The sequence below is a fragment of the Chiloscyllium plagiosum genome, unplaced genomic scaffold (assembly GCF_037043375.1).
Source record: "Chiloscyllium plagiosum isolate Xiang-an unplaced genomic scaffold, Cpla_swu_hap1 HiC_scaffold_2, whole genome shotgun sequence".
Classification (NCBI taxonomy): domain Eukaryota; kingdom Metazoa; phylum Chordata; class Chondrichthyes; order Orectolobiformes; family Hemiscylliidae; genus Chiloscyllium; species Chiloscyllium plagiosum.
The window spans coordinates 69,540,647-69,560,030 of record NW_028270140.1 but is presented as its reverse complement, the minus strand read 5'-3'; the positions used below and the strand labels follow the sequence as shown (position 1 = coordinate 69,560,030).

Sequence of the window (19,384 nt, the reverse complement as noted above, 5' to 3'; positions counted from 1 at the left end):
CTTCGGGCTATCACATCCGTGCCATTCAAAAACAACCACAGACCCATTCAAATCCTACTTTCCAGCACTAGGCCCATAACCTTGTATGCCTTGGCATTGTACATCTATGTATTTCTTAAATATTAGTTCGGTTTCTGCCTCTACCACCCTTCCAGGCAGTGAGTTTCAGATACCCACACCCTCTGGATGTAAAAGATTTTCCTCCTAACTGCTTTTTACCTTCTTCCCTTAACTTAAATTTATGCCCCGGTCATTGAACCTTCCATCAAGGAGAAATGTTTTTTCCTGTATCCCCTATCTATTCCCCTCATAATCTTATACAGCTCAATCATGTCCGCTCTCATTTTCCTCTGCTCTGAGGAAAACAACCCCAGTCTGTCCAATTTCTCTTCATAACTGAAATTCTCCAGACCAGGCAACATCCTGATAAATCTCCTCTGAATTAGTGCTATCACGTCTCTCCTACAATGCAGATTCCAGACTGCACATTATATTCTAGCTGTAGCCAAAATTATATACAGTTCCGGCATAGTCTCCCTGCCCTTAATGTCTATGCTTTGACTAATAAAGGCAAGTATACCATTATGCCTTTTTAACCACTTTATCCTGATATCTTAAGAAACCAATGTGCATGCACACCAAGATCTCTCTGATCCTCAATGCTTCATCAAATATGCCCTTGCCTTGTTTGTCCTGCCAAAGTACATCACCTCACATTATCTGATTGAATTCCATTTGCCATTCAGCAAACCATCTGACCTGTCCACCTATATCTTCCTGTAATCTAACGCTAACTTCCTCACTATTTACCATCCCACGAACTTTTGTATCATCAGCAAACTTACAGATCAACCCACCTACATTCAAGTCTAACTCATTTATATATACTGCAACAGCAAAGACCCCAACACTGACCCTGGTGGGACGCTACAGACTTACAGTCAGAAAAACATCCCCCATCCATCACTCCCTGCTTCCTGCCACTCAACCAATTGTAGTTCTAATTTTACTGGATCCCATGGGCTCTCACCTTTGCTACCAGTCTCCCATTCAGGACTTTATCAAAAGTCTTATCAAAAATAGATTACATCAAATGTATTGCCCTTATTAACACACCTCTTTAACAAATTCAATCAGATTGGCCAGACATGACCTCCCTTAATAAAATCATGTTGATTGTTTGTGATTAATCACTACCTCTCCAAATGTAGTTTAATTCTGTCCTTCAGAATTGCAGCTAATAGTTTCCCCACTACTGAGCTTAGACTGGCTGTCCTGTAGTTTCCTGGTTAATCCCTTGTAAGCTTCTTGAATAATGGTACTACTCTTCTCCAGTCTTCTGGCACCTCTTCTGTAGTCAAAGAGGAATTGAACACTTTTGCAACTGCCCCTGCTATTTCCTTCCTTGTCTCACTCAACAACTTGGGATACATTTCATCTGGCCCTGGATATTGATCTATTTTTAAGCCTGCCAGACCACTTAGAACCTCCTCTCTGTCTCTGCTAAATTCTTTAATTGTATCACAGATGTTCTCCCTGATTTCTATACCCATTTTGTCCCTCTCACTAGTGAATATCGACCTGAATATTCATTTAGAACTCCATCTACATCCTCTAGCTTAACACAAAAATTACCACTGTGATACTAAATAAGCCCTGTTCTCTACCTCATTATAATTTTATTCTTAATGTATCTGTAAATCAATTTAGGATTCCCTTCATTTTACCTGCCAGTAACCACTCCTATCCCCCTTTAGCTCTCCTAATCTCCATTTCAAGTTCCCTCTTGTACATTCCATAGCTCTCTGTGCATCTGCTATTTTGAGCCTGTGACATATGCCATAAATCCTCATTTTCTGTTAATCTCATCCTGTATGTCCTTTGCTATCCAGGATTCACAGAATTTAATGGTCCCACCCTCTTTCTTTATTGGAACATTTTGACTCTATACTTTCCATATTTCCTTCTGAAACAGACTCACCTAAAAATATCTGCTCCCAGTTCACTCTGGCAAAATCCTTTCTAATCTTATTAAAATCAGCCCACCCTACAGTTGAGAACTTCGATTTCAGGCTCAACCACACCCTTTTCCATAACAATATGAATTTAACAGGTTATGATTGCTGTCTGCAAAATGCTCCCCCACTGATACTTCAACTATTTACCTGACTTCATCACCAAAAATTAAGTCCAGAACCAGTCCTTTTTTGGTACAGTCTTTTATGTACTGGCTTAAAAAACTGTCCTAGGTACATTTTATGAATTCCACTCCCTCCAAACCTTTCACACAATAACTACTGCAGTTAATGTTGGAAAAGTTAAAATCCCTTACTATCATTACCCTATTACTTTTACATTTCCCTGAAATTTGCCTACACACCTGATTTTTTATTTCTCGCGGACTGGTAGGGCGCCTATAGTACATTCCCAGCAATGTGATTGGTCCTCTTTGGTTTTTAAATTCTACCCTAAATGGCTTCATTTCAGGAGCCTTCCAAGATGCTATCCCTCCTTACTGTGAGCAAAACTGCAATACCTCCTCCTCTTTTACTTCCTTCCATCTCACGTGAAAACCTTGTATCCTGGAATACTGAACTGCCAGTCCTGCCCCTTCTCAACCACGTCTCAGTGTCAGCAATGACATCATAGCCTTAAATATACACAAGGGCTCTGCCCCCATAGCAGTCTGTGGCAAGGAGCTCCAAAGACTCACAACCCTCCAAAGTAAGGATTCATCTCAATTCCGTAGGTCTTTAATTTCCGATATGGCTAGGAAGAACTGTTTGTTTAGTGTATGGATTCTTCTGTGGATGAAGTACAGTAGAGGTCCTTTGCAAGTCTGTGAGAGAGTGTTGTCCTGAGCTGGGGTAGGTCTAATTGCAGGGAATATAGGTAGCGGCACATGGCTGCAAGTGTGGAGGGAAGGTCCATCACTCAGGGGATCTCCCATCCACCACCTCCAACCTCATAGTCCCACAACCCCGCACCGCCCGTTTCTATCTCCTGCCCAAAATCCACAAACCTGACTGCCCATTGTCTCAGCCTACTCCTGCCCCACCGAACTCATCTCTGCATACCTCGATACGGTCCTGTCCCCCTTAGTCCAAGAACTCCCCACCTACGTTCGGGACACCACCCACGCCCTCCACCTCCTCCATGATTTTCGCCTTGCCTTATCTTCGCAACGCCTTATCTTCACCATGGACATCCAGTCCCTGTACACCTCCATTCCCCATCAGGAAGGACTCAAAGCCCTCCGCTTCTTCCTTTCCCGCCGTACCAACCAGTACCCTTCCACTGACACCCTCCTTCGACTGACTGAACTGGTCCTCACTCTGAACAACTTCTCTTTCCAATCCTCCCACTTCCTCCAAACTAAAGGAGTAGCCATGGGCACCCGCATGGGCCCCAGCTATGCCTGCCTCTTCGTAGGATATGTGGAACAGTCCATCTTCCGCAGCTACACTAGCACCACCCCCCACCTTTTCCTCCGCTACAACGATAACTGTATCGGCGCTGCCTCGTGCTCCCATGGGGAGGTTGAACAGTTCATCCACTTTACCAATACCTTCGACCCCGACCTCAAGTTTATCTTGACCATCTCAGACTCCTCCCCCCCCCCTTCCTAGACCTCTCCATTTACATCTCGGGCGACCGAATCAACACGGACATTTACTACAAACCGACTGACTCCCACAGGTACCTAGACTACACCTCCTCCCACCCTGCCCCCTGTAAAAACGCCATCCCATATTCCCAATTCTTTCGTCTCCCCGCTGTATCTGCTCCCAGGAGGACCAGTTCCAATACCCAGATGGCCTCCTTCTTCAAAGACCGCAATTTCCCCCCCAGACGTGATCGACGATGCTCTCCACTGCATCTCCTCCACTTCCAGCTCCTCCGCCCTTGAGCCCCGGCCCTCCAATCGCCACCAGGACAGAACCCCACTGGTCCTCACCTACCACCCCACCAACCTCCATATACATCGTATCATCCGTCGTCATTTCTGCCACCTCCAAACGGACCCCACCACCAGGGATATATTTCCCTCCCCTCCCTTATCAGTGTTCCGAAAAGACCACTCCCTCGTCAGGTCCACACCCCCCACCAACCCAACCTCCACTCCCGGCACCTTCCCCTGCAACCGCAAGAAATGCAAAACTTGTGCCCACACCTCCCCCCTCACTTCCCTCCAAGGCCCCAAGGGATCCTTCCATATCCGCCACAAATTCACCTGCACCTCCACACACATCATTTACTGCATCCGCTGCACCCGATGTGGCCTCCTCTATATTGGGGAGACAGGCCGCCTACTTGTGGAACGTTTCAGAGAACACCTCTGGGACACCCGCACAAACCAACCCAACCAACCCGTGGCTCAACACTTCACCTTCCCCTCCCACTCCACCAAGGACATGCAGGTCCTTGGACTCCTCAATCGCCAGACCATAGCAACACGACGGCTGGAGGAAGAGTGCCTCATCTTCCGCCTCAGAACCCTCCAACCACAAGGGATGAACTCAGATTTCTCCAGTTTCCTCATTTCCCCTCCCCCCACCTTGTCTCAGTCCCAACCCTCGAACTCAGCACCACCTTCCTAACCTACAATCTTCTTCCTGACCTCTCCGCCCCCACCCCCACTCCGACCTATCACCCTCACCTTAACCTCCTTCCACCTATCGCATTTACAACGCCCCTCCCCCAAGTCCCTCCTCCCTACCTTTTATCTTAGCCTGCTGGACACACTTTCCTCATTCCTGAAGAAGGGCTCATGCCCGAAACGTCGATTCTCCTGCTCCTTGGATGCTGCCTGACCTGCTGCGCTTTTCCAGCAACACATTTTCAGCAAGGCTTCATCTCAGTCTTGAACTAGCATCCCTTTATTCTGGCATCTGGTCCGAGACTCTCCCAGTATGGAAAACATCCTCTCAGCATTTAGCCTGTTAAGCCTATTAAGAATTCAATATATTTCAATGAGATCGCCTCTCATTCTTCTAAACTCCAGTGAGTAGAGTCCCAAACTGTTTAGTCTTCGCTTATAAGACCACGTCTTCATACCAGGGGTCATCCTATTGAAACTTCTCTGAACTGCCTCAAATCAATGTATTTCCTTAAATAAGGGGATTAAAACAGTTCACAATATTCTGGATGTGGGCCCACTGACACATTTTATAGTCGCAATAAAACTTCCCTACTCTTATACTCCAACCCCTTCAAATATGGGCTAACATTTCATTCATCAGATTATCTGCTGTACCTGTGTGCTAAGTTCCTGTGTTTTGTGCATAAGTACCCCAATCCCAGTGTGTTGTAACTATCTGCAGTTTTTAAACTTATCAAACAATTGAATATACTCATCTTTACTTTGTCCAAAGTGGAAATCATTTAATTGTGATTGATCAGTACAATAATTTGACAGAGGCATTACAGCATTACACTTCAAAATGCTGGTAACACTCAGCAGCATCTGTGCAAAATAAAGTTACCAGAGTTTGATCAGAACAGGTCAGTAATGAACTTGAAATTTTAATTTGGGTTTCCACTCCAGAGATGCTGCCAGATCAGCTGAGTGTTTCTACATTTATGTTTTTATTCCATATTTTCAGAATTTGCAAAATTTTGCTCTGTAGGTATAACACTTACTTGAATACGACACCTTTCTTGGGTTTCTGTTAAAGCTGCCAAATATTGTTCCTTTTCCTGTTTCAAAGCATGTATTTGCCCTAGTGCATCCTTCAGCTCAGATGCTTTTAGACTGAATAACTCCTCATCTGTGGCCAGGGCATCCTGAGGAAGATAAAAATAGTAAACAGACAGTAAAAATAATTCACTGCAAATTTCAGATTTAGCATAATGAAGGATGCAAAGTGAAGTTCTCAGAGGCCAATTATAATTTGACAAGTATCAAGGTGATTTGAAAATTACATGGAAGTGAAAAACAAATTATGAAAATTATTGACCGCCTTCATGTGTGAAAAAGTTAATAATTTTCTTTTTCATCGGCACAAAAATGTTTATTCAGTCATTAGCCCTGGGTTCAATTCCCACCGGTTCCACAGGTATGTAATAACATTCCTGTGGCATAGTGGTAGTGTCCCTATCCCTTGACCAGGACGGCTCAGGTTCAAGTCCCACCTGCTCCAGAACAGCTTGTTTCAGAACATAGATTAAACTAAAAAAACTCTGAACAGGTTATTACAAAAGAAATTGGCAACATACTAATGCAATAAATTAAATTGACTTTTAAGCTTATCAAAAAGCATCATAAACTAGAAGTGGATAAATTGAATCCAGAAAATTACAATGAAACACTTTAATATTGTTAGTAAGCTGGATGGGACAGATGGGAAGAGAAGGACATTAATAAAACCAGTTAGTTCAAAAGTATAGTGAAACCTTTAGATGAACACTCTGACCCCATGGTAGAAATTTGCTGGGAGGGGGCAGATTGCTTGTCCCTCTGGAAGAAAAGTCAGTGGCAAGTTGATAACAAAGTTCACCTTGCCACCATATAGAGCTGTAGGCAGGCTGAGGTGCTGGAAGTATTGGATTTCTACACCTCAGAGGAGGAGTTTCTACCCACTAGAACTGCTGACTGGCAGCTCCAATTGAGCTCAATTGTGGGTACTACCAGACTCATGGTGAAGACCCAACAATTTCCATAGTGATTTAAATCATTTGTATTGTAGAGCGGAGAATTTGGCCACCTTAGGACAGGAGATTTTGAAGTATGAGTGAATAGGAAGGACGTGGTTTGCAACCTTCTTCAGGGGTTCCTCTGATAGGCAAAAGGCACCTTTCTAGTGCTTTAAACATTTAAAAAAAGGATGTTCGTGCCAACTATATTTTGAGCTGGGCAGTACAAAACAGGGCCAATTCAGTTTTTAACAATTGAGCATATTAAAAGCTCAACTGACTGTTAATTATGGGCGACACAGTGGCACAATGGTTAGCAATGGGTGGCATGGTGGCACAGTAGTTAGCTATGGGCAGCACGGTGGCACAGTGGTTAGCACTGCTGCCTCACTAGCGCCAGAGACTTGGGTTCAATTCCCGCCTCACGCGACTGACTGTGTGGAGTTTGCACATTCTCCCCGTGTCTGTGTGGGTTTCCTCCGGGTGCTCCGGTTTCCTCTCACAGTCCAAAGATGTGCAGGTCAGGTGAATTGGCCATGCTAAATTGCCCGTAGTGTTAGGTGAAGGGGTAAATGTAGGGTTTATGGGTGGGTTAAGCTTCGGCGGGTCAGTGTGGACTTGTTGGGCCGAAGGGCCTGTTTCCACACTGTAAGTAATCTAATCTAATTACATATGGAGTGTAAGCTGTCCATTTCAGCACTTCCTGTGTTCAGGGCTGAGTAGAAAGATGGTACACTACCTAAATTATTTAGTTTATGTGCACTCATACCAAAACCATATCCAGCAGAAAGGCAAAGACCAGCCCAAGAAATCTCGAAAAAAAAATCAGGTCAGTCTACTGACAAGTTCCAACATCCAACAGCATTTTCTAGGGTGGGCTCTGTCCAATGGAGTCAATCTGAATGTCTGCAGCAGACATCAATAAAGATTGTTGTATGATTAATTATTGGCAACTTTCATACTAGTTAGCCATTTTTAAAATTTTGCAGGGTCCCTGAAATGTCAGAAGCCTACATGGAAGTGGTTTCATAATTGGTGGTTGAGCATGACAACTGAAGGTATTTTGTTGGCTACTAACAAAAAATGGTAAGATTGTCATGTATTCATTTCATAGCCTTGCCACTAAGTGAAGATTTCTTGAAGATAGATGTCTCTGATCAGTAATAGCTGCTCCTTTGATATTGATGGGATCTCCATTACTTCCCTCCAGTTTCTACTATTTGGCCCTTCAATATTACGGGAGAAAGTGAGGTCTGCAGATGCTGGAGATCAGAGCTGGAAATGTGTTGCTGGAAAAGCGCAGCAGGTCAGGCAGCATCCAGGGAACAGGAGAATCGACGTTTCGGGCATAAGCCCTTCTTCAGGAGGGCTTATGCCCGAAACGTCGATTCTCCTGTTCCCTGGATGCTGCCTGACCTGCTGCGCTTTTCCAGCAACACATTTCCAGCCCTTCAATATTACACTCATTGGTGACAGTACGAGGACTACAAGCCCTCTTTCATGGGCCACACTGTATTCATTTACCTCCTGCTTATGGACCATCTTTAACTGGATGAAACAGAGAAGTGACTTGCTAGTTAAGTGGTAGCAGTGAATGCAGTTAAGATGTGGAAATGGTCTTGCCTCCAAAATATTTTCAAATTTGACAAAATTTAATCCCAATGTTGCATTACATTCTTTCTTCTTGCCACTTTTCTCCACCAAATTTTCTCATCAAAGTTGCTGACTTCTCCTGGGGGACAGCTTCATGAATACGTGCGACCATTTGATACCTCAGTCATTCTTTATGTGAAAACTTTCACCATGAATGCCGGCTAACAATTTTACTATGAGGAAAGCCAGGTCCTAAAACTACTCTTTCACAAACCCCAGGAACCCCAACCAGGACAAACATATAAATAGAAAGCAGGAGACAACAGCTTTGCTTCACTTGGAGGTCGCCACTGATGATGTTACCTAGCCAGGTAATGAAACGTCTGGATATCAAACCTACAGCTCAGCAAGCAAACCTACACCCTAAACTCAACCTGAGCTACAAACCTTGCAACTACTCCTGTTCTCAGCTGTTATCAACACATGCAGTGTCAGCAGGGTTTCCCATCTGTAATCAAGAGCAAGAATCTAATCTTGAGGTGCTGAGAATTATCAGCCAATTTGTCACAGACTAGAGATTCAACTTGAGAACTTCATTGTGGCTCACCTACTGACCAAACCCATTAAAGGTTTTTTTAGATTAGATTACTTACAGTGTGGAAACAGGCCCTTCGGCCCAACAAGTCCACACCGACCCGCCGAAGCGCAACCCACCCATACCCCTACATTTACCCCTTTAACCTAACACTACGGGCAATTTAGCATGGCCAATTCACCTGACCCGCACATTTTTGGATTGTGGGAGGAAACCGGAGCACCCGGAGGAAACCCACACAGACACGGGGAGAACGTGCAAACTCCACACAGTCAGTCGCCTGAGTCGGGAATTGAACCCGGGTCTCTGGCGCTGTGAGGCAGCAGTGCTAACCACTGTGCCACCGTGCCGCCTATTTTGCATATGTTTTGCATATGTAAAGACACAGTATAAACTAAGGCCCAATAAATCAGGTATTTATCTAATGCTTTCTGAAAGGCATTTAAAAAAAATGTTGAGTGATGCCTAGACTTCAGTCTACAGAGCACAAAATCAACATTGTGGACAACATAAGTCTTGTTGGCATTGTGAACAGCGAAGAGGATAGTGTTAAGTTCCAAAAGGCATAGACAGGTTTGTGGAATGAACAAGCAAGTGGCAGATGAAACTTAATGCAGAGAATAGTGAAGTGATTAATTTTGGTCAGAAGATTGTAGAGACCAAACATAAAATAAAACATACAATTCTAAAAGAGTTGCAGGATTAGAGGGACATAGGGAGTATACATGCACAAATCACTGAAGCTGATAGATCAAGTTAACAGACCTGTTAACAAACCATCCAGGATGCTGGATTTTATTAATAGGAGCACAGTGTACAAAAGAAAGGAAGTCACGATGAGCATCATGATTAAACATTGTTTAGGCCTCATTTGGAGCACTGCTTCCAATTCTGGGCATCACATTTTATGAAAAATGTTAAGACATTAGAGAGATGGAAGAAAGTATTTTTGAGAATGCTTCCAGGGATGAAACTGATTGATCCAGAAGAGAAGGTTAAGAGGCCATAGTAGAGGTATTTCAAATCATGAGGGGATTGGAGCAAGAAACTGTTGCCATTGCAGAAGATTGTCAAATCAGAGGCCAAAGATACTAAATGGTTTAAGATGCAATGATGAGATAAGGAGAACCTCTTTTAACACAGCAAGTTCTTAATATGTGGTGGATTTTGATTCAAACTTGGCATTCAGAAAGGGGCTAGTTAATTATTTAAAAATAAAAATTTACAGGCCTATGGCATAGAGATGTGGAGTAGCAATAGGTGAATTTGCATGGAGACAACAGGCAAATTGGACTCATTCAATGCTGTAACTATTCTAAGATTTTAGAGAAGATGACAGGTTCTTGCTGGATGGAAATCAATGTACAATGAGGAGTGCAATACTAAAGGAGATATAGGAGCTCAAAGTTTGGGTGAAGATTTGTAGTTCGGGTGCTCGTTGTTGTGGTTCTGTTCGCCGAGCTGGAAGTTTTTGTTGCAAACGTTTCGTCCCCTGTCTAGGTGACATCCTCAGTGCTTGGGAGCCACACACGCAGACGACAAGCAACATGAATTCGACTGGGACAACACTACCATTATAGGGCAAGCCAAACAAAGAACAGCCAGAGAATTCCTAGAAGCATGGCACTCATCCACAAACTCCATCAACAAACACATCGACTTGGACCCAATATACCGGCCACTACAGCGGACAGCTGAAACTGACAAGCGGAAGCGGCAGGGACAGGCCACTATAAATGCCGGAGGAAACACCACAGAAGCACTTCACAGGAGGCTCCCAAGCACTGAGGATGTCACCTAGACAGGGGACGAAACGTTTGCAACAAAAATTTCCAGCTCGGCGAACAGAACCACAACAACAGATATAGGAGCATTGGGTCCTAGGTGTATATGGGCACAGATCACTAAAGGTGGCAGAACAAGTGCAGAGAACAGCCAATAAAGCATACAATGTCCTCAGCTTCATAGGGGCAAAGAGTACAAGAATAAAAAGGTGATGTTGAACATGTACAAGGCACTTGTTAGACCTTAGCTGGAGTATTGTGTACAATTGTGGATTCTGCATTGTAGAGTCATAGAGTCATACAGCACGGAAACATCCCTTCGGCCCAACTTCTCCATGTCGACCAGGTTTCCTAAACTGAACTAGTCTCACTTACCTGTGTTTGGCCAATGTCCCTGCAAACCTTTCCTATAGTTATAGAGCCACAGAGTTTTACAGCACGGAAACAACTATGCTGTCCAACTCTCCATGCCAATCATAATCCCAAACTAAACTAGTCCCATATCCCTTCAAACATTTCTTATTCATGTACTTATCTAAATATCATATTAAATATACGGTTATTAAACTGTACCCACATCCACCACTATCTCTGGAAGTTCATTCCACACACAAACTTTTACACACGACCTCTGTGCGTAAGAAACTGCCCCTCATGTCTTTCTCCTCTCGTAAAAATGTGCCCCGAGTCTATGAACCTTTATAACATCACCTCTCAATCTTTTATGTTCCAGAGAAAAAAAATCCCAACCTATTCAAATGTATTGGAGAGAGTACACAGCAAAGGTTTCAGTTAATGAGAAACTTCAATTATGAGGAGAATTGAAATGTCTGCATAGTGACCTTTCTGAACATGAGAAACACATTGTTGGTTACAATCTATTGGCATCCATTCAGTGACAAGCGGCATAAATTTTCACGCCCAAAGATACCCTTTCAGGGATTTTCTTACTACCTTGGAGTAAATAACATCTGTTTTGGTCTGGTCATTGCATTGTACAGGGTACACATTTCAGCCTCTATTACAAGGTGCTTGTATGAAGCCTACTAACAGTATGTTATACTGTACCTGGCATTTCTTCAGCTCTCTTTTCAGTTGAAATATTGTAATGTGATGAGAATCCTGTCCTCCATTTCCAATTCCACTATCAGTGCCAAAAAGGTCAGGTAATTCGTTTTGCAGTTCCTCTACCATGTTGAACCACTCCTTCAGCTTTTGCCACTGATTTTCTTTCAAACTGTTTGCATCTCTAAATTCCAAGAAGAAGTGTAATGCTTCATCAATGCAATGTTTATAGTGATAGCTTTCCATTTGTAGGTGGGCAACCTGCTCTTCCAGAGAATGGATCCGTTTTTTGTCTTGAAACAAGTCCTGAGAAACCTGACTAGCACGAGTCAGAAGGCTTGTCTGTTGATTCTGCAGTGCTTCCCGGAGCGTTTTGATTTGTAATTCCATTTCATCTATCCGATCCCAGTCTGGGTCGTAATTTACAATAGGTTTGTTTCTTATGTCCTTGGCTCGATTGGCATATTTCAGAGTGTTCAAAGATTCATCAAAACTGGATGATGAGGGGCTAATGCATGCGATCATCACAGTTTTAGCATTTCCTCCAAGAGAGTCCTTCAACAAACGTGTTATCTTAGTATCCCTGTATGGAATGTGTATACTTTTTCTCTTTGGGTCTCCAAGAGCACTGATCACATTGCCAAGTGCCAGGAGACCACTGTTTATTTGAATTGATTCCTTAAATCGTTCACCTGTGTTTCCTGTTTTGGTAACCCTTTCAGAACCAGCTAGATCGACAAAGCAAAATTTGGAAGAAATCAGTTGATATGACCTTATTGATTCTTTTATAATGTGTTCCTCATCAGTATTTGATTGCTGCTCATTTTTAGGCCGTTTTTGATTGAGGTACATTGTGAAAATGGCATGTGACCGGCTGGAGTGTTCATTCATCTGTGTGGTACCTGTGTGTCGAGCTGCATTGCCAGCCTCCAATAGACTCATCATTTCATCAGGTGTCTCAATTTCACACTCCTTTGCCCCAATAATCACTAAAACAAACAAGGTACATGGAAAGATAATTTTGTTATGTTAATTAGTCTTTTGATAAACAGCAATTCAGTAGTTTAAAATTTGACCACTGCTGATATAACACATTTGTTGAAGCTTTTCATCTTGCACACATCAGTGTAACTCCTTGCACTTTCAGGATTATCCAGCAAATGTTGTATAATTGCAGAATCACATCTAATGTTCGACACTATGCTGGCAGTTTTTCAAGCATGGGCTGGTGAGATACAGTCAGCACCTTGCTTGTTGAGAGCAGTGGAAGGACAAGCTGTTTGATACAATCCACCAATCTTTGAGACAGCAAGATGAAAAACGAAATGCATCTTTATTTTCAATTATACCTTTGAAAAATATAAGAATGCGATGGGTAAGGTAATACAATAGCTGCATGTTACTTTATATTGAGTCACCCAGTAGTCCATGAAGTAAAAGATGATTTGCAGTCTGCACCATGTTAGAACAAGCAAAAGTGAGGACTGTAGATGCTAGAGATTAGAGTTGAGAGTGCTGGTACTGGAAAAGCACAGCAAGTTAGGCAGCATCCGAGGAGCAGGATAATTGACGTTTTGGGTATTCCTACTGAAGGGCTTTTGCCCAAAACATCGACTCTCCTGCTCCTTGGATGCTGCCTGACTTGCTGTGCTTTTCCAGCACCAGCACTCTCAACTGTGTTAGAACAACTTAGGAGATACAGCATGGAAGAAGGCCATTGGGCTCAAGCATGGTTTAAGTTGCAATTGAGCATCATTTTTCATCTAAATCTACCTTCAAAAACTTCTATTTCCACTTCCCTCAGAGGCTTAAGTAGTTTCCCCTTATATATGTGTACACTGTTCACTTCAACCACATCCTGTGAGAGGAGGTTGCACACTCTCACCACTTTTTGGGTAAATAAGTTTCTTATGAATTCTATCTCATATTGAAAGCTTCTAGTTATGTTCTTCTCTGTGAGAAATAATATTCTCTTTGTATTCACTCTATTAAAATCTTTCAGAAGTTTAAAGACCTCCATTAGGTCAGCCTTTCGTTATCAAGAAAACCAATTTCTGATATCATATTTGTAAATCTTCTCTGCAATCTGCAATACCTCTCTAGCCTTTTTATTACATGACAACCAGAAATGTATGCAATGCTCTAATCAAATTTCAATACAGTTTTATCACACTTACCCAATTTTTAATACTATTATCTAAAAATAAGATCTAGTGCCTGGTTTTCATTTGTTATGGCCTAGTTAACCTGTAACATTATTGTTAGTGATTGCTGTATTTGTATATGATCTACATTGCTCGTCTACACAAACTAGAACTACCTGCACCTCCCAAGTAATATGTGACCTCCCTATTCTCCCTCCAATTTATTAGTGTTGAAACGCACTTGTCATTCATTGAGCCATTATTTGAGATTTTTAAAGTCCACCTGTAATTTGTTCCAATCATCATCAGTATTGTCTAATTCCTCCACAGCACTAACCCTAGCCTAACACCAATTAGGTGTCATCCACATACTTAGAAATTGTGTTTTTGACTCCAAAGTCCAAACGGTTAATGAAATTTGCAAGTGGTTCCATGTCAAACAAAGTAGTGTTAGGAGCTTAAAATTGGCTTCTGTATTTGCATTACAGAAAGCACATTTGGTTGGGGAAGGGGCAAAAATGGTCAACAACTCCGTGAATGTTATTTCTTTTCTCATTATTTTTTACAAACTAATTTTAGTCAAAATTATCAGCCATATCTTCAGGACTCTGTCCTTAGCATCAAGAACAGAAATTGGATAAACAAATATGGAAGTAAGGTTTTTCGGCCCTGATTTCCCAACATTGGACAACAAACTGTAAGAACGTTTTGAATCAGTCCCACTGATTCACCACTTGCATGCCAAATCCCAGTCAAAATTAATGCACATAACTAATGTGCAATCCTAGGTTTAAAACTGCTATTTGCCCAGAAAATGGCAGTAGACCTTTAATAAGTAAAGTTCATTTGCAATTCAAATCATATGCCAGTCAATAGGCAAAGACATAGACACATGTCCAGCATTACATTAACTATAAATGTCCATCAGCTCCAGTTGGGTAAGAATTAAGATTTAATTGCCAACTTGCAATGTTTATATAAAGGGAAAAGGTAAAACTAATGAATTTTGGAAACAAAGTATTATAAATGTGATATATTTGTCAAAGCCAATGGAAACTACAATGACTATAACTGATACAAACTTCCTTCAATAAATGCAAATTTCTAATGCATTTTAAACATAATGAAAATAACTTAGAATACTTATCATGTAAGCAGTGAGAAGAGGGTAAAAATAATTTATAAATAAAATAAGGAGAGAATAAAGAAAACATAAAAAAAATTAATTCATCTGTTAGATTTATTTTAAACCAACAGTAGAATTACCTGTGTTTCCTTTTTCATCTTCTCTGATATGAATGTCTTTGCTGGTGCTCTGTAACTCCAAAAGGTCCCTTAACTCTTCTTTATACACTTCAATATAGGATACTTTAACATTAAAGTCTATATTGTGATTTTCAGTGATGTTCTGGAAGATCTCATGAATGGCACGTGGAATAATGCCTTTCAACTCATCAGAAAATGAAGCTTTAAGTCGTAAAAAAAACTTATAAATTTTTAGCACAATGCATTTAATCAGTCAACTATTTAACATGATCCAACCTTTCTTTTCCAAATTATACATAACTATAGTGCTGCTCTGCAAAAGGTACATTGGTGAGGGCAAACAAGTTGATGTAAAATGTACATAGTGCAGGGGGATATCTACTCTGGATCTTCTGTTACAGAAATATATGACATAGAAGTGATGCCATGCTTGCAGATGGCACATGAAAAATTGTGCTTGGAGCTGTGATTTGCAAGTCTAGAAATTGAGTTGTTTGTGGAGTAATTTCTTAAACTCTACTTCCTGCAAATACCAATTTGAAGAATGGCCATTTGCAAAACTGTCATTGGATTATAGATTTTACCATGGAAGGAGGTGTTCATGCTCTAAATTGTTAAGCTCATGTACAGTCCTGAAGACTGTAAGGTTCCCAAGTGGAAGATGAGGTGCTATACATCCAGCTTGCGTCAAGCCTCCCTGCAGCACTGTAGTAAACCTGAGCCAGCAACGTTTGCATGGGAACATGACAATGTTTTGAAGTGGCAGACAAGTGGAAGCTCTGGGCCATTTTTAGAGAACATAGGTGTTCAACAAAGCAGTCCCCAATCTGTATTTTATCTCCCCATTGTAGAAGAAACTATTGAGAACAGTGAATACAGAAGACTAAACTGAATAAGATGCAGATAAATCGCTGCTTCACCTGGATTGTGGAGATGGGAAGATAGCATTGAACCCCCTCACCACCCTCATGCCTGACTAATTACCCTCTTGCAACAAAACCCACCATGGGGTAGGACGCAGGATACTGCACGAAGAGAAGACTAACATATTATTGCCCTAAAATAGGGCATATGAAAGCCAACTGCTGGGACTGAGTGCTAACCTAGTGGATTTCATGGGCATGTCTTGTGTATCTCCACAAAATATTGTACCAGTAAGTAAAGCTGGAGACAAATTGATACTCAACTCAACACACACCATGGTCCTCCATACCCTCCAAACAAACTCTCTCCCAACTTATGCTCCCTCACAGTCCCCTGCGCCTCCATAGCCACTCACCCAGTATTTACTGTACGTAGAACTCAAGAGCCATGCAGAGATGACAAAAAAGCTCTTAACAATTTAATATGGCATAAATTGATTCCTTATTAATTATTACACTATTAATCCATTTAGAGCTTTTAAATCTCAAATAGTTAATCTCTTATAAAGATAAACTACTATTCAGAGCCCAAGTTTTTAAGCTGTTAGTCAAGCTATGAACCTTTGCTGAGATAATGATAGCTTTTGAAACTCAACCAAAGATACATAATGACATAATAGCCCTTGGAGATATGTCAATGAAGAGCTCTATTGAAACTGTACAGGCAAATATGAATTTTATTTTCTAACATAACAGATGGCCTCTGTCAGTTAAACCAATCCAGCAGAGGGTTTTTTTTTAAACTTTCGCTGACAGCTACAATCTCCTTTCATATAATGCTTAAAGAACATTAAAAGGGCTCTTAAAAATCTTCAGATCATGACACTTAAATGGACCTTAACCATGCTCCGAAGTGTTTATATCTGATCAATTAATTTATAACTGCCACACTGTAGGGCAAGGCCCTTACAACAACCAAAATAGGATTCTTTTGAACCCAACTCAGCAGTCCCATTTGAAATTAGTGCTAAGGTTTCTCTCCTGTATGACTCACATTGTGCCCCTTATCCCTGCCGACAAAAATTGGATCAGATGAAAATGAGGGTGGGACTATATCCTGAAGCTGTAAATTATTTTTAATGTCCACTTATACTTCCCGATTTTACTGGAATCCAACCCAGAACCGCCTTCAAAACCTCTGACAAAGATTTTCCAGAAATTGCCACTACAAGAAAACAAAGGAATGGAAATAGGCCCTTTCATCCTTCAAGTCTCCTTTAACATTCAATGGTTAGGTTGTGAATTAACTCCTTTCGTCTTGCAACACTTTTACCCCACATCCTTTATTTTGATTTATAAACATCTACCAGTCACAGTTTTAAATGTAATAACTGATACAGCATTAAATAAATAAGTGTGTCAAGCTTCGACCATGGTTTTGTTTCCTAATTTAATTCTTGAAAGATCTAGCTCTAATTTTAGACTATTTCAATTTTAGGCCTAGATTGACAAACCAATGGATACCAAGTAGATTTATTCCCTTTGTTCATTCGATAGGCCACAACAACATTTATTTCTTCTATGGGAGCTGCTTATAGATGCCTGCCTATGCTGCACAGAAAGATAAGAAACTTTAGGTGGGAGATTTTTGGCACTCAGATACATTAGGAGAAAGTGAGGACTGCAGATGCTGGGGATCAGAGCTTAAAAATGTATTGCTGGAAAAGCGCAGCAAGTCAGGCAGCATCAAAGGAGAAGGAGAATCGACGTTTCGGGCATAAGCCCTTCTGAAGAAGGGCTTATGCCCGAAACGTCGATTCTCCTTCTTCTTTGATGCTGCCTGACCTGCTGCGCTTTTCCAGCAATACATTTTTAAACTCAGATACATTACACTGGGATTGAACTAGACTACCACAATTCAAAACATGCATTAACGTTCGTGTGGTTTACGTTTAACATACTGTCAATAATTATTAAATAGATATTACACAGTAATGTGGTATAAAATGAGGCATTTTATAACAGTTACAAAGCAAATGGACAAAGAAAATATTTTCTTTAAAAAAACTTACCTATATGTCCTCCACCAATCGTATATGTTTTTCCAGATCCTGTTTGTCCATAAGCAAAGACAGTGGCATTATAACCTTCAATTACAGATATCACTAAAGGTTTTACACAGGCAGAATATACGTCTTCTTGGGATGATTTTTGTCCAAATACGAAATCAAATGTAAAAGCACGATCTTTCCCAATCACAACTTGCTGTGTGTTGGGAACAACCCGAACACAAACTTGATGGTTGTGGAGGATTTCTTTCGGAAGCAGAGGTCGAATCCGTACAGCGACTTTGACTGCAATCTCTTCCATTTTAGCAAGATTAAAATGTTTGATGCAACAACGTATTGTTTTATTTTTGAGCTTCTTTGAAAGTCATCTTTAGTCCAAGTTCCACAGTGAGTACACTTGGGAAGAAAAATGTTAGATTTCAACTTACGAATTTTTTTAAAAACTGCATTTTGAAGAATCTGGTACTGTTTAATAAGGGAACAGATCTGGTAGACAGGATAGGAAGTACAGTGCAGATGAGTTTTCAGAAAATCTTAGAAAGTACACCATAGAGCAGACTGCTAGAGACAATTTAACAGGAGACTGTTGGAGACAACAACAAGGGGAGAGTCCAAGTTGGAATAAAACATTCCTGCAGGGAGAGAACAAGAAGCTAGAATTAAAGATAGATTTTCTTTTAAAAAATGGCTCGAATTAAGCACAGATGTCACACAGGGATCTGTTATAGAGTCACAAAGTAATACAGAGTCGAAGAGTGTGGTGCTGGAAAAGCACAGCCGGTCAGACATCGTCCGAGGAGCAGGAGAATCGACGTTTCGGGCATAAGCCCTTCATCAGGAAAGACAGCATGGAAACAGGGCCTTTGGCCCAAACTGGTCCCTGTTGACCATGGTGTCCACTCAGCTAGTTCCAACTGCCTACATTTGGTCAATATCCCTCTAATCCTTTCCCATTCATGTACCTATCCAAAACATTTTTTAAATTTTGCTATTGTGTCTGCCTCAATCACTTTCTCTGGCAGCCAATTCCATACACGCACCACTGTCTGCATGAAGAAGTTGGCCCTCAGGCCCAATTTAAATCTTTCCCCTCTCACCTTAAACCTATGCCCTCTAGATTTCAATTCCCCATCCATGGGAAAAAGACGACTATATGCATTCCTATGTCCACATTTAGTAGATTTGTTTATCAATCATTAGATTAGAAAGCTGTCCATGACTGGGCTTAGATGGAAGCAGGTTCCATCCATCCCACAGTCACTTTTACAGAATGGTGGGGCAAGGTTGGAGCAGGTCCATCTATCCATATGCCAACTTAAGATGAACTAAAGGAGATCGATAGAAATTTTCCAGTCAGCCTCTAGGTTTC

At 41.4% G+C, this 19,384-nt stretch overlaps 1 protein-coding gene across 4 annotated transcripts in view; it reads right to left on the bottom strand.

Annotated features, from left to right (window-relative positions):
- The window catches only part of LOC122561287 (kinesin-like protein KIF27), a 146,206-nt gene that overhangs the window by 116,431 nt on the left and 10,391 nt on the right, over window positions 1-19,384 (bottom strand). For 3 of the 4 annotated variants that reach the window (XM_043712943.2, XM_087997660.1, XM_087997662.1), the window contains exons 3-6: window positions 18,019-18,411; window positions 15,084-15,284; window positions 11,677-12,662; window positions 5,644-5,787 (exon numbers count right to left, since the gene is read on the bottom strand). In XM_043712943.2, coding sequence (XP_043568878.2) covers window positions 5,644-5,787; window positions 11,677-12,662; window positions 15,084-15,284; window positions 18,019-18,316 — 1,629 coding nt within the window. In that variant the 5' untranslated portion in view covers window positions 18,317-18,411. The remainder of the gene's footprint in view (window positions 1-5,643; window positions 5,788-11,676; window positions 12,663-15,083; window positions 15,285-18,018; window positions 18,412-19,384) is intronic. The other variant, XM_087997654.1, reaches the window with a different exon arrangement.